This window comes from Ochlerotatus camptorhynchus, unplaced genomic scaffold, assembly GCF_037179485.1.
Source record: "Ochlerotatus camptorhynchus isolate MF236.1 unplaced genomic scaffold, CSIRO-AGI_Acam_v1.1 ptg000246l, whole genome shotgun sequence".
Classification (NCBI taxonomy): Eukaryota; Metazoa; Arthropoda; class Insecta; order Diptera; family Culicidae; genus Ochlerotatus; species Ochlerotatus camptorhynchus.
The window spans coordinates 1,410,352-1,426,396 of record NW_027040736.1 but is presented as its reverse complement, the minus strand read 5'-3'; the positions used below and the strand labels follow the sequence as shown (position 1 = coordinate 1,426,396).

Below are 16,045 nucleotides of genomic sequence, written 5' to 3'. Positions count from 1 at the left end.
AGAATTAAAATTTAAGATCAGTGGTAGTCAAATATAGTGTCCAGGACCATTTTGGCCCTATCCGGGTAGGTTCCGGGTACCTCCTGGTCAGTTTCTGATTTGATCCAAAACCCATCATGTGACACATCAAATCACATTAGATTTCATAAACAAGATCAATGACAGTTCACTTCTAACTGTCTGCGATGCATGGATTCAGGATGGCAAGTCGATACGGCGTATATGGATCTAAAAGCTGCATTTGACACGGTGGACCATAACATATTGCTGGCCAAGCTGGAGATACTTGGCATCTCGTCAACTGCTGTGGATTGGTTCAGATCTTACTTGGTGAATCGCTATGTACATGTCAAGATTGGCGCGTCGGAATCGGATGTTTTCTCAAACAACTCGGGAGTCCCGCAAGGCAGTAACCTAGGACCGCTACTATTTTCGATCTTTTTAAACGATGTCGCCTTGCTGATACCATCAGGATGCCGCGTTTTCTATGCAGACGATACGAAAATCTACAAAATTATTAAAAGCCTCTCGGACTGCTGGGATCTCCAGAATATGTTAGGTATTTTTGCTGACTGGTGCTCAAGAAATTTGATGAGTCTAAGCATAGAAAAATTTAACATTATTTCCTACGAACTTGCCACCGTACGAGGAGCGTTGCCGTCTCCTGGGAATCGAGCCATTAGAGGTGAGACGGACGGTCGCTCAAGCTATGTTCGCTGGAAAGCTGCTTACAGGTGACATTGACTGCCCAACACTGCTGTCACAACTAAATATGTATGCCCCTGAGAGGTCTCTTCGTCAACGCGACTTTCTGTTTTTGGAACCACGGAGCCGGAATTATACACAACACGAGCCAATTCGAGCAATCAGCCGGCAATTCAACAACTTTTTTTATATGTTCGACTTCAATGTATCAGCTGACGTGTTTCGTCATCGGCTACCCAAGTAACCAAAAGTTCTGATAAAAGGCAATTTGTGGCCTAAGCAGCTTAGTTAGTGATGGTCTTTAGAATTCTAAGCAGCCTCATTTTTAAGTAGTTATAAGAACTTGAAAGTTCCGGTATCATAATTGAAGAGAATTCTAAGCAGCTTCTGGCGGAACTTGAACGGAACTTTTAGAAAATAAATTAAAAAAGGTTTTTGCCCTCTACACCAATTCTATGTTTAGTTCGCACTTTTATGAAAGTTATTTCTAAAGGCAAGTATTTATGTGTATTGATTTATCAGCATTAGTAGTTTTGGAGCTGTTTGAAGAATTAAACCCAGTCCTTCTGCGTGAGAGCCCCAGCACGAACCGCTGCGTCATCTGAAATATATTAAAGCGAGCTGTTGTCCCGCCTACTGTTGGAGTTTTCAGTGCCAGCTGACTGACTTGCATACGAAACACAATACCTTGATGAATTTGAAATTGGTATTTGCCCGCATGGTATTCCAACACATTTGTGGCGCAGTGGTTAGCGTTAGTAGATCGCATGCCGAATACACGGGTTCGAATCCAGGAAATTACTTTTTAATTTTTTTTATGTTTTAACAGAATGTTGATGCACTGCATAAATATAAGCATTATGATTTATTCGGGCCACTGATCATTTAATATTTACGTACATTAAAATTTGTTACTAATAAAGACTTGTGCGGATTGCTTCATGTGGCTTGAAAGTTCTGTCGGAACTTTGTTTGAACTTTATGGAACTTGAAGGTTCGGTCGGAACTTTATTTGAACTTTATGGAACTTGAAAGTTCTGTCGGAACTTTATTTGAACTTTATGGAACTTGAAAGTTCTGTCGGAACTTTATTTGAACTTTATGGAACTGGAAGGTTTGGTTGGAACTTTATTTGAACTTTATGAAACTTGAAAGTTCTGTCGGAACTTTATTTGAACTTTATGGAACTTCTGTCGGAACTTTATTTGAACTTTATGGAACTTGAAAGTTCTGTTGGAACTATATGTGAACTTTATGGAACTTGAAAGTTCGGTCGGAACTTTATTTGAACTTTATGGAACTTGATGGTTCGGTTGGAACTTTATTTGAACTTTATGGAACTTGAAAGTTCTGTCGGAACTTTATTTGAACTTTATGGAACTTGAAGGTTCGGTCGGAACTTTATTTGAACTTTACGGAACTTGAAAGTGATTTTAATCGTTGAATGCGGAACTTTTGGTTACTTGGGTACTTGGCCTTTTCCGTACCGTTGACCGTAACTATTTAGTTTAAGTTTTATTCATTTAGACAGTAATTGTCAGTTGAATTTTTCAATAAACAACAACAACAACAGTCAAATAAAGTGTCCAAGACCACCTTCCCAATTCCGGGCATGTTTCAGGAACCCTCAAGGAAGTGGCCAGTTTCTACTTGGTCAAAAACCGGTGATATGACACTTCTCATAGAAATTAAAAAACGAGTACATTTTAAGTCAAAAATACCTAGGACCACATTTACCACATCCGGGCATGTTCCGGGTACCCCCAGGAAAGTGTCCAGTTTCTGACTAGGGCCAAAGCTCAACACGCAACATCGTGTGAGAAATTTTTTGCAATTGAATTAATTTTTATTTGTAAGAAGGGTCACAGTTTGATGGTATTATTTCACTGGGAATCACTTTTCAAAACTTGATCAGTTCAAGGCTTTTTGTTGTTGTTGTTGTTGTTGTTGTTGTTGTTTATTATTGACATTTTACATCCTGCGGATGCATTCATGTCAGTTCAATTGATTTTTGTGTAAACAGTGTGTGGGTGTGTTCAGAGTGATGTGAGGGTGAGTGTTGGTGTTTACGATACAATTCAAAATTCACTTAGTTTTCTTATCGTTTGCTCGTTTCCTGGTTCATCGTCTGCATGCTCATCTCATGGTTTACACTTCTTCTCCATAAATTTCTTCTTTACTTCTTCTATATATATATTCACCATCTTCATTCTTCATGATCTTCCATATATCTTTTCCACATTATTTTTCGATTTCTCCGTTCCTTCCTTGCGCTTCATATTTATCTTCATTCTTCTGCATCTTCATAATCATTCATGTCTTCTGTAGTACTTTCGTTTTTTGCTTCATCTTCATCCTTTTTCACTTTATCTTCTTCGATTTCCATTCAGCATCTTCTTCATGAACTCATTTGCTTCCAACATTCATTTTCCTTTCCATTCTATCTTCGCCCTTCAAAGCTTCCGATAAAGTTTGGTTTCATGCAGAAACTTCAGCAACCGCTTCTCATAATCATCGTCGTTGCGTAACGCCGTAAAAAGGCTTGTGGAATCGATTCCGTATTTCGTCCTGGCCGCTTCAAATTTTCTGCAGTGCAGAATAATGTGACGAACGTCAACAACGGTCCCACAGCATTCACATGCTGGCGGAGCTGTTTTCTTCAGCAAAAATTCATGCGTAACCCTAGTATGACCAATGCGCAGACGAGTGAGTATGCGTTGATCGGCAGAGCTGTACTGATCGATCCACTTCTTCGTTTCCCTTTTGACCTCCTTCAGCTTCACATCTGTCAATTGTGCCCAACGTGCTTCCCATAGCTGACGAAAGACTTGGTTCATGTTCTTGATGGAATCAATTCTTGGTACGGCAACGTTGATTGGTGGACTGTTTCGTGCTTCACTGGCTAGACGGTCTGCTTCTTCGTTACCGCGAATTCCGGCATGACCAGGGATCCAACAAAGGTGGATCCACGGATGCTGCGATCTACCACTCTCTATGGCCGAAAGACAGCTGGCCGAATCAGACAGAATTATAACACATTCGGTTGATGCTCTTGCAGCGATGACGGCCGACTTGATTGCAAAGGCCTCCGCCGAAAAAACGCTACTTTGTGACGGAAGACCTATTGCTTGCTGAATGCTGCTACTAAATACACCTGCTCCAACTATGTTCTCGCATTTAGAACCATCCGTATAAATAGCCAAAGCACGGCTAAACCGGTTAGCCAGCAACTCCTGCACGATGGGACGCACTGTATTCGGAGGGTCCCCAGCTTTCACCTTCCGTTTCACATCCCAAACAATATGCGGCTTGGGTTCATACCACTCTCGGTTGGCTAGACGTGTTCGTACAGCGATGTTTGGAAGCTCTACATCAATCATCGCCAGGCGATCGGACGCTCGTTCCACAACTGGAAGATCGATATTCCTGGAATCCTTCTCCATCAAACGAATTGCAGCACGAATTATGGCTTGTATAATCATTAAATCGAATGGCAAAGTGCCTGCTTCAGCCATAATCGCTGGAATCGGACTGGTGACGTACGCCCCTGAGGCGAACCGGACCATCCGGTTGTAGATGGGTGCAAGAGTCTGCACCACCGAATCCTTCGCTCTACTGACGAGCCCGATACCGTAGATAAGTCGCGACGTGACGATTGCTGATCCGATACCCAACAGAGAATCGCGTTGCCCTCGCGGAAGTTTAGCCCCGATCATCTTCAAGATCCGCAGTCTAGAGTCGCACGTGTTTTTGACTACCTTGCAATGGTGTTTGAAGGACAGCGACCGGTCAAGGTTGACGCCAACAACTTTCAGTTGATTCGTCCTCGGTACAGCTGTACGGTCGATGAATATATCGTTGCTGGGTTCTCGACGGGCGTTGGGACTGCCGTAGAAATTTTTTGATTTTGTCGCGGAAATTGCGAAGCCGACGCTTTTCGCCCATTTGTCGACAGCTTTCACTGCAGCCTGTAGATCTCTATACAGAGGACGCTCCTTACTCCTCCGTACCACCAGCAAAATATCGTCCGCATAGAGAAGCACGGCAACAGTATGCGGCACCACTCTGAAAATCGGCTGCATCGCTATAAGGAATAACGTGACAGACAACACTGATCCTTGGGGGACTCCGTTCTCCAATGGCATTTCATCCGATAAATGTTCTTCCACGTTCACCCGGAAAGATCTGTCAGTGAGGAAACTGTTCAGTGCGTTGAACATGCGCCCACCCATCTGCCACTTACGCAGAGTACGCAAGATACCGTACCGCCAAGTGGTGTCGTACGCTTTCGACAAATCAAGCGATGCAATCAAGCAGTGTTCGTCCCGATTTGGCAATGACCTATCCAACTCCGCCAAGTATGTGTCGACGCCTCTTCCAGCTCTAAAGGCGTGCTGCCTCTTATCCAGTCGTCCATTCGACTCCAACTCAGTCGTCAATCTGCGGTTCACGATACGTTCGAACACCTTTGCGATGCAGTTGGTCAAAGTGATAGGTCGGAAAGCAGCAGGTCCAGATTCAGAACAGTTTGGCTTCGGAATCGGCACTATTATTCCGGTTCGCCAGCTGATAGGGTAAACGCCACTACGCCAGATTCTGTTTAGAAGCTGCAACAGCGCGATTTTGACGGATACAGGCAGACGTCGGATCATCGGATACCCTACCGAGTCAGGACCTGTAGAGACACTACGTCCTTTGTCGAGTGCCCACAGATGACCATCAGAAGCCAATTTTGTGGTAATTGCTCTGATAAAAACCGTGTACGAACGCTCACGAGATTAAAAAATGGCTGACCCCGAACTCAGGGAGAGAGTTGGTTTTGACTCGGATTTTGACGTTTGAAATAGGACGGTCAAAAAAAAAAAGCGACAGTTTGATCTATTTTGGCTTGATTTATTTAATTTTAACTTGTTCAAATGTGACATAAATTTGGATCTAGATCAGACCACCGCTAAAGCTGCCCTTACCGTCTTGTATTTATTTTCTGCAGGATGAGCAGCTACCAAACCGGCAATGTGGCATATAATAGATTGAGCCACTTTGGCCACGATATGGTAAAGCTTGGTGTTTGTGCAAACGTCAACTACCTGTGTTCGGCATTTTTTAGGTTAGAGTTTTGGGTTCGAGATTAAACTAGGTGATTATCGATATGAAAACGTGTAATCGAACCGAAACTATACGATTCGCGAACTAAAACGGAATAGAGAACGATACGTTTAACTACTTTGAATATTTATTTAAGATTTTAATCGAAAACAATCACGTGTGAGGGTAAATTATTCTGCTTTTAGTGACAGTTCGAGTTCATTTTCTTCTTTTGTTGACGAGCCAATGCAAACACCAAATTGACCAGTGGTGTCGGGCATGGCCACAATGCGTTCATCAGATATTTCAGTTTCGTTCATTCTTCTATTTATTCAGTTCCATTAATTATAAACCGAAATGAGTATCATGAAATAAACACAAGTCGTCTGCGCTGCACCAATAGCCTAGCAGTGAACGGATAGAGTGGATTACACAGCGATCGATGATTCTGAACAGACAGATTTCAACCGACTAGAAAGACTCGAGCGAGTTTCAGTAAAACCTAAACAATAGCCAATAAGACTAACAGAAAACCTAACGTTAATAAAGCAACCAAACAAGCTGAATGTTGAATGTCATAGGATTTAAAAATAACGAACACATAACCAACCACACTGTTAAGCAGCAATATAAAAAGCAACGCTGCGAATACATCAAATATAAATGTCTGTTTCAATGTGAACCTCAAGAAAGGGGAAAAAAAAAACACCTTGCACTTATAACCCCATTGAAATCGCAAACGTATTTTTGATATGCGTGTTTGTAGTGACCCTCTACTGAGACAACACTGAAGAAAGTACCATCATCACACATTCATTCCATCCATCGGCCTTTCACGATCGAATCAAATCTCATCAGACCACCTGCCAGGCAAACCGCCTGGAAAGAAGCCTTCGTCGTCGCCATCGTCGTTCATAACGATCACTTTCTCAGATGCTAGTCTGCAAAACAAGAATAACAAAACTAGTAACTTATTGTTGTATAAAATACATGTGTATGTGAACCGCATATTATATTACATGAAAGTGTTATACCTGTGTACATCCATTGATATTGAATAAGCAGAAACAGCCACTGGTGAAGACCTATTAAAAGTGAGTGTTGATAATCTTTTGTTCTGCAAATAAAACACTGTAAGCTGTAAAATCAAACAGAAACGCGAGTTCGCTTCGCTGTAAGATTGATTGAATCGATAATAAAGAAAAGTGCAACAACCAGATGTGTAACAAAATAAGCAGTAGCCTTTTTATTTAAAGGGTCTTTTTCCCCCATTAATATTCGACTATTTACAAATATTTGTGTCTTTGTTGTCGCTGTATTTTTTTTTAGTTGTATAAAAAAGAAATCCTTTGTTAATAGGTAAAAACAACATACAATCTTTCCTTGAAAAAAAATTTTGTGCTGCCTACAATCAGTAATGTAATCCTACGCTGAGTAAAAAAAAATGTCACGGTGCTCTGACGCTGTCATTCGAAAACAAAACTATTGCTGTTCTTCCAAAATTAAACTTTATCCATTGAGAACGATAAAGACTGAAGAATTTTCGGTAGGGGAAATAATTCGATCCAATTTTGCTTACTAAAACCAATTTTAAGTACTTTCTCACTTGCCCTAGCCAAATTGTTCCTACACCACCCCTTTTTTTTTGCTTCTAAAACCTAACGAAACTGAAAGTAGAGTCTCGGTTGTTCACAAACTTAGTCTAGTCTACTGACAGGAAAAGAATTGGAACAGAACACTACACAACAGTTACAAATAAATACACTGGCAGATAGTCAACAGCAACGAGAAAAACGGAACACAACCCTCGAGACAGAAAGTGAAATTCCAGGTTCGAAATGCCAAACCAACTCTTCTTCCAATGAAAATGTTCTCCAATGTCCTACCCTTGTCCTTGCTTTAGAATGCTTCCGCTTTCACGTTCGTCCTCGCTCACACACGATCCCTTCTAACAGCTAACAGCTAAAACAATCCCATTTCAAGTAGGTCCCGAAGTAGTCATCTCGCTCGCTCACTCCCACACAGAAATGGAAACACAGGCATCCTTCCTACGTACTATTTTTTTTGTTTACTGTATAGATTATTGCTGCTGAGCTTTATTGTCCGCTTGGGGTTCAAACTTTCATGCCCGTGTCCAGGTTGAGCGTCTGTTTCATCAGCTCGTACGTACTGAAGGATACCGCCACCATCGGGATCGCACGTAGGTAATTGATCGACATGCCCCGGTACAGGCCCCGCATGACGCCGTTCTCCTTGTAGATGATGGCCAGGGTGCGGAACATTCCCATGCTGGAAAAGAAGAAGACGATAAAAATAAGGGAGTTGCTTAACCAGGTAGTTATCAAACGTGTGAAGCTATTAGAGAGGGTCTAGTATAAAAGAGGAGCGGGTTCAAAACACACTGCCTTGCCAACCTTTGCCTAGGTGATTTCTAGCAACACTGCCAATGCAATCAAGATAGGCGCTGCTCGATTGGCTCTGGCTTTGACAGTTCGTTTGACTCAAGATCAGCCAGTCCGCTCCTCTCTTATACTAGACCCTCGCTAGTGAAGCTTTTTGCAATCAAACAAAAAGCAGCGCATTAAAGCATAGACTGCAGCCTGTCGGCGGAAGCATAATTGTTTCATGTGTTAAGTAAGTAAAAGTCACTTGAAATTTATAAAATTGAAAAATAGTTTCGGCAGAGAACCACACAAGAAAAGTTATTTAACGAAACAGCCGGTATCTCTAAACACTACAAAAATTAACGATTTGATTGATACAAGTTGTTAGGAACATCCCTCGCACTTTCGGTTCGATAGCTCAACTGGTATGTTAATAGAAAAATAGTAGTTATTTTCAAGAATACTATTTGTTGCTCTAAGTGGGACATAACGCGCCCCACGAATAGTAGTGTGGAAAGCATAACCATCAGGCGTGAACCTTTGTAATTCAATAGTGGAAGAACATGCATGTCACAGCCTAAATTTAGGGTTCCTTGCCTCGAAATCAGTATGCGCATTTTACTCACTCCGGTGGCAGAAACGTCATCCACGAACATTTTGCTTGAAGCCAAAGTTGTTGGTTCTTTGGCTCGATTATCTGCCAATCTAAGACAGCTGATGCAAACATTGAGAAATTATGCTCCGTCCACATAGATGTTTGATTTGTTGTGCGGCAAAATAATCGTGATAAATGTTCAACAAGTGCGTACATGTAGGAATTAAACATTGATTATAATAATTTATAAATTAGGCAAGCTAATCATGAAAAATTCAAGTTTCATTAATGATTATTCACATAAGATTTTTTAACGCATACGTGTCGTTAAAAGTGCTATTTGTCGTTTAATCGGCGCACACTACTGCACCTAAAAATCGAACGAGTGCGAGCAAGATGGAAACAGATTAGTGGGAAAACAAACCGTCCATTCATCCATGTGTGCTACTGTATTACCTGACTTATAACGAATATACGTTGTATACGAGTATCCCGAATACAACGTATGACTCGTCTAATTTTGCATAGCATTTTTAATGTAAAATTAGACGAAATATACGTTGTATTCGGGGTACTCGTATACAACGTATATTCGTTATAAGTCAGGTAACACACACGGAGATGAAAAACAACCCAAAATTAAGTACATTTCCCTCAATTCCGGGGTTCAGCCCAATAACCCAAATTTGAGTAAATCGCATATAGTAGTTTCCATTTAACACCAGCAAAAAAATTACCTACTCTTAAGTATATTCTACCCAAAATTAAGTTTAATTCACGCAAATTTAAGAATATGCAATTTACTCACAAGTAACTTATTGGGCTGAACTATATCGTTGGGTCGAATCTCTCGTTCCTTTTTTGACAACAATAACGAGTGCAAGTGAGAGGCTGAAGTCAATATTAAGTAAAAAGAACTCAAATTTTGGGTAGTATTTTTTCTCCGTGCAGTAGATAGAGAAAGACGATTAAACGTCAAAAAGGTCTATGCACATAGGGTTGATGCATATATTATGTCACGCTCTAAGGGGTGGGGGGGGGGGTTTTCTAAGATTTTGTGACAAGCGATGTATTAGGTATAGGAAAAACGTCCCGATAGGGGGGGGGGGTTAATTTTTTGCTCGATTTAGCGTGACATAATTAATGCATAGGCCCATATAAACATAGCATAAAAGCTGTAGGCTACAGTGTTAACGCCACCAATGGTGGTGGCTTCAGCAACCCTCCTTCTTGGCAGAGGATTGATAAAACAAGAATTTATCAATCTTCGTTAAGCACATCAATTTTCATATCACGCCAATAGTCTAATACAACATTTAGATGACATTGCACTCAATTTACGGCTTAAAATTTTATTCACATATTCAGAAAAAAACACAGAAACTTACTAATGAGTTTGAGAGTGCCCATAACTTCAGTTTGGGTCTTACTAGTTCTCAGCGTTCGGAAATTCATTCCCAAATCTCATTTATTGAGCCTCCTTGCGAATGCGACAATCAAAATTCACGGTTGAGACTGTCATGCATATTAACGCACCCATACTCACAACACCAAAAAATAATTCCAGCTTCAAAATCATAAAAAAAAACCACTCAAACGTCAATTGATATCATGAATACTTGTTAGTTATCTAACCACTGATGCACAAGCAATAGTAATAACAATGAATAACGCCAAAATATAAAGAAATGAATTTTTGAACCTGAAAATTCCGGGGGGGGGGGGGGCGACACATCTAAATCTCAAAATTAGATGCTCAACATATCTCACACTAGCGAATCAATCTTCGAAAAACATTTTTTCATTTGTCGCATCTACTTGCATCGCGCATCATCTTTTTGCAGGAAATCTTCAGAATCGTCATCAATCTTCTTTCTATCTACTCAGCGTGCGCGCAGCTAGCCACAGCAAAACACAATCTTTTCTGCATCGGAAAATTCATCGGTGGCAAAATACATAGGCGCATAAACTCATGCATGAGATTTGAATTTTTGAGTTGAACAACTGAGCCCTATTGAGATTCAAATTGCTCGAGAGTATCCGAATATTTCCTCTCGGGAAAATATGTTTTTTGATTCCTGGGGAACTGATTTACACGAAGTAAGAACTATAACTATAACATTTCTAAATATGAAAGCTATAGGTGATGGTGGATTTTTCACCATCCTCTTAAAAAAACTCCTAAGTAGAGAGTACACCTACTTGTCTTTCATGATAGAGTTATTTAACAAATATTTCCTGATAAATGGAAAAATGCAAAAGATGTTCCAATTTTGAAGCTGGATAAAAATCTAGCTGAAGCTTCTCGTTACCGTCCAACAAGTTTGCTTTCTTCAGTAATTAAACTTTGAGAAAAGGTAATTTTGAAAAGAATGGTGCTTCACATCAATACAAACATATTTTTTGCAGATGAGCAGTTTAGATTTCGCCATGGGCATTCAACTACTCATCAACTCTTAAGAGTTACCAATTTGATTCGAACAAACAAATTTGAAGGCTGCTCTCAACAGTATTTGGCATGAAGGTTTGACTGCCAAATTGAGATAAAGTTTAATTTTTCACCCTTTATCATGAAATTAGTTCAATATTAAATATAAAGTGAGAAGGATTAGTAATTACTATTTAATTCGCAGCCTAATTGCTTATCCTTGCGTATTTTGTCTACAATGTGCAGGCTTCTTCAGTGTCTTGTACTAATACTCGACTGAAGAAATAATTGCAACTTACCGAATATATATTTATTAATCTAGGTACATTTTCACTTAGGAGCTAGGGTAAGTTAGCCAGTTACGACAATTGTGCTTCAGTTTCTGGCCCTACTGTGTTACCTGACTTATAACGAATATACGTTGTATACGAGTACCCCGAATACAACGTATGACTCGTCTAATTTTGCATAGCATTTGCAATGTAAAATTAGACGAACGATACGTTGTATTCGGGGTGCTCGTATATTCGTTATAAGTCAGGTAACACAGTAGGGCCTAACTCAAATTTGGAATCAATGTTCATGGTTTCATTCGCGTAGACATATGACAAAATGTGTGTTCTAACCTTGCATGGAAATACATTTGATAGAAAAATTTAAAAATATTGAAAATTAGGGCCAATTAGGGAACCTCTTAGGCCAAAAACTGGCTCACTTACCCTAGGTAAACTTAGATCTAATTTTCTGTAGAAGCAGCTACTCCACTGCTTACTCGTTGATGGTAGTAACTTGATAAGCCAAGTGTTTCCGTTTCCTTGATTCGTGTTGAGTTTGTTGATCTCGAGGCTCTATGCAACAGCCAATTTCCATGGTACGGTTCCAATACGGTTCGATGTTCTCTGTCGTCAGTTGATGATCCTCGGTGCCTGCCACCTTTTGTTTAAAATCATATCGTAAGCTGTTTGGGCAACGCGCCACTTCCTTATTCATATAAGGAATATCCACCCAGAACTACAATTGGTTTGGTTTGTATCGTATCATATTGTTTCGCTATGTGTTTACCATCTGCCAAATATACCAATCGATTCCCAACCACCACCGTCGTGTTTAATCTCAATCTATACTGATCACAACGCAGTACAAAATGGGTCCTACCGTGCGCGATCAAAGGCCTTTTCCTCGTGCTTTTTGGCCTTATTAACCTCCGCTATATGTTCTTTAAATCTAGTTTTTTAAAGTAGCAAATTTATGTTTGATTCAGCCTAGATCGGATATCAAGATCGGGTCTGCTTGTTGCCTGTCTAACGTCGGTGTAAACGTTTGTTTTTGTAACCTGGCTCGGGTTGCGGTTCGCACTGACAATATGCTCGGGTTCGCACGGGTTGAAACTGGAACTGGATAATAAACAAATTCGCTATTAGTTTGGCCTACACAGAGTTGCGACCTATTACAATCACGATCGTCAAACAGCTGATGGTAGTAACGCTTGGTACATTCCTATCACTATGCTTGTCGAAGCACTCTCCATGACCATCCATCAAGTTGACGAAAGAAGTAAAAAGGAACTGGTGAATGTCGTCTTCGGTGGTGATCCATCACCGATCTGGTCATTCCCGACAATCATGACATTCATCTGTGCTCGTTTTGAAGCAGTTGCTGCTTTGCTTGCTTATGGGAGTGTGTTGGTGAGTGAACCCAACGGCTTCCGTTTCATGTTGCCTGCTTTGTTTGTAACTCACACAGTCGCGCCTGCCGAGACGAACTTGGAATGCGTAGGCAATGTTTTCATTTTCTTCTGTCGTTTCGCTTTTTCTCATGATCGTACTGCAGAAGTCTTCACTGTTGTCGTTGTGCTTTACATCATCAGTAGCGAGTGTTACGTTGTGCCTATGAGCAGTGACCATTAGCGTTGACGGCACCGTCGAAAAAATCGTCTCTTCAAGAAAAGATTGACAGTTTCTTATGGGATTTTTCGGCGGAGTGAAAGGATAGTACGAAGTCCGCCATGTTTCACGCACAGTCTGACGTTTGCTTATGGATTTTACCATAGGAGTAAAAAGCTACAGAGTCGCCGTCAACGCCAATTACTGGTGATTAATGTTTGCCATGGCTCCACCTCTCACTGCGTGACAAAATGTTCTGTTACCGATAGTCGGTTGATGCGTTGACAAATGTCGAGTGAGTGTCATGATGTTTTGCATCACTGGTCCTACATATACTTTGTTACAATGATTACAGCTTATTTTATATACACCTGCTTTACCTAAAACATTAACTGGGTCTTTAGTGGATCTTAACGGTGATTTAAACTGGTTATGTTTTAGTGTGATAATTTATTAGCTAGAGAATGGCCTTAAATGAGGGTAGGTAGGTAGTTCCATAGAGGTAGCTCTAAGACCAGAAGGTCCCGAGAAACATGTTCAACTTTTTGGCTCAGCTCTGGTACTATCTTTGGTCCCAAGCTAATCGATGCACCCCTCGAAACATAGGAAAATCCACGAACCCCTCATTTTATCTGTCAAACTTTCATAGCGAATCAAAACAAACATAGTATAGTACTAGTATTTCGACTAGAATGGGACACGTTAATCGATTTGCTTGGGACCAATAGACTAGTCAAGTAGTGAGCCAATTTAAAATCGTTAGTTGCCATCGGTTGGTAGTTCCGTTAGAGTACGGCAGTATGTAAATTGAATAGAAGTTGAAAATGAGCGAAGGGCCATTAATGCGACTGTGCAAGTCAAACGCACACTCTTTGCCTAACAGTACGTCTTGCACTGTCGCATTAATGGCCCTTCACTTATTTTCAACTTCTATTCAATTTTCATACTGCCGTACTCCAACGGAACTATCTACCTACCCTCTTCTAAGACCATTCTCTTGCTAATAAATTATCACACTAAAGCTTCGTGTTGGATAGCATTTCCAACCAACTCTAAAAATCGTAAACTTTGCGAATAAAGTAATAACCGTTTGAATGGTTATAGTGAAAACTAACCCGAACGTTTTCAACTGTGATTTTAGCTTGCTAGCAATATTTTGATCGAATGAAACGGGGTTCAGATGCTGCTGCGGTTATAAATAATCTCTTATGTAGCTTTGTATTTTCGGTCTCCCTTAGCTCAGTCGGTAAAGGCACGGCTACAAAGCAAGACCATGCTAGACGTGGCTGGGTTTAAATTCCCGGTCCGGTCGAGGGATTTTTCGGGTTGGAAAATTTCTCAACTTCTCTGGGCATAAAGTATGATTGTACTCGCCACACAATTATACTAGGGTAAATACTGGCTCCGGCATCCATTGACTGTTTTCGGCAACCAAAATGTAAACGTTGATTTCACTATGTTTTACAATCAACACACTTCCCTGAATGTATCCAAATGAATTTTTAGTCATTCAGCTTCAATCTTATCATATTTGATCGACCGAGCAATCCTGTTATGTCAGATTTTTCTTTAAATAAAGCATTTCGAGTTGCCGATCATAAAACAGCTGATTAACACGCAGTTCTAATGGGAAGTTTGCCGAAGAAAAAGAGGCTGCCAGCAATAGTTACAGTTCAAACAGTTTGAAGAATTCTGTCGATTGGAATGGATAGAGAAGCAAGCACCAGATGAATGTAATCAAACAGACACGTTTGATGCTGTAAATTCTCAAATTGAATTGTGCTGTAAATTCTAAATTGAACATTTTTGATGAAAATGAGAAAAGCTGCTATCCGCTATCAAAAGGGACCTCCTTCGAATGGCTTAGTCATTTGACGAAGGCATGGATCATTCTCATTTGAGAAACGCTTGATATCATTCAATTGAGTGTACCTACACATAAACGGAGCTCTGGTTGACATCCCGGCGAAAAAGCTAAGGCAACCCGACACCAACCAGACTTCTACCAAACCCCAACTAGATGTGACCCGACAATTGACCCGACAATTGACCCGACATAAACCCAATATTGACCCTACAACAACACGAAATTTTGTCGACATCGAACTTAAATTTGACTTACATTGATCCGACATCGGGTCGACTTGTCTGTTTGGGACCATTTTGCTGGGTTTCTTCCGTACTTCACTGTCGTATATCAAATGATAGTGAGTGACTCAATTGACAGTGACGATGAGCTTCGAATGAGAAAGGGGCTCTTCAAATTATGATCATGAGAGAATTCGTTTTCACAGAATTGATTGAATGGTTGTATTGGTTCATCTTCCATCGAATGATATGAAAATTAACAGCACTGATGCTAATAGAAGTACAAACGCTGCTTAGATTGACGAGAATACGTAAATTCCCCTAATACCCTAAAATGACACAGTCATCGAAAGCTCTCAATTAATAAACTGCGGAAGTGCATCTGGAACACTAAGTTGAGAGCACGCAATAAGTTAATATGCGATAAGCAATAACCTTGAAATGTTAAGAAGAAGAAGAAGAAGAAGAATGTTCCCTTCTTTATCCTAATTATCCGGGAATTCTACTCAGAACTACCTTATCTCTCCCCATAACCCCCTTGGAGTTCTCTTCAGAATCTTCTCGAATTATTTCTATGATTCTTTTGGGATTCTTGGATTAAGCAGAATTTTCTTTATGTTTCACCAGAAAACAGTAGGTTCTCAGAACTGCCTCAAAAGCAATCCCCTAGATTTTTCTGTAAGGTTTCCTCAAATCTTTATTTGAATACTCTTCAGAATTCAGAAGAAATTTTGCCTAGAGTTCCCTAGAGGTTGATCTAATTTTTTATAAAGAAATTCTCATCGAAGTTCTTTTGATAAATTCACGAATGAAGATTCTAGTTTTTAAGGATGTCTTCCATTTGGTGAATTTTCTCTTAAATTTTACAGATGAAATT

General features: G+C 40.3%; 2 protein-coding genes across 2 annotated transcripts in view; both read right to left on the bottom strand.

The window, feature by feature from the left end:
- Positions 1-3,158: 3,158 nt before the first annotated feature.
- LOC135704725 (uncharacterized) lies at positions 3,159-4,787 on the bottom strand. Its single transcript, XM_065226208.1, has one exon. It carries the CDS (start codon positions 4,785-4,787, stop codon positions 3,159-3,161), a length of 1,629 nt encoding a protein of 542 aa, XP_065082280.1.
- A 2,572-nt stretch (positions 4,788-7,359) lies between these two features.
- LOC135704708 (solute carrier family 25 member 16-like) overlaps positions 7,360-16,045 on the bottom strand; it is a 70,690-nt gene continuing 62,004 nt past the window's right edge. The window contains exon 6 of the mRNA XM_065226191.1: positions 7,360-8,079. Within this exon, the coding sequence (XP_065082263.1) occupies positions 7,905-8,079 (175 nt within the window). The 3' untranslated portion in view covers positions 7,360-7,904. The remainder of the gene's footprint in view (positions 8,080-16,045) is intronic.

Excerpts from the sequence above, each read along its gene's own strand:
- LOC135704725 (XM_065226208.1), bottom strand. The coding sequence starts at position 4,787 with ATGCAGCCGATTTTCAGAGTGGTGCCGCATACTGTTGCCGTGCTTCTC.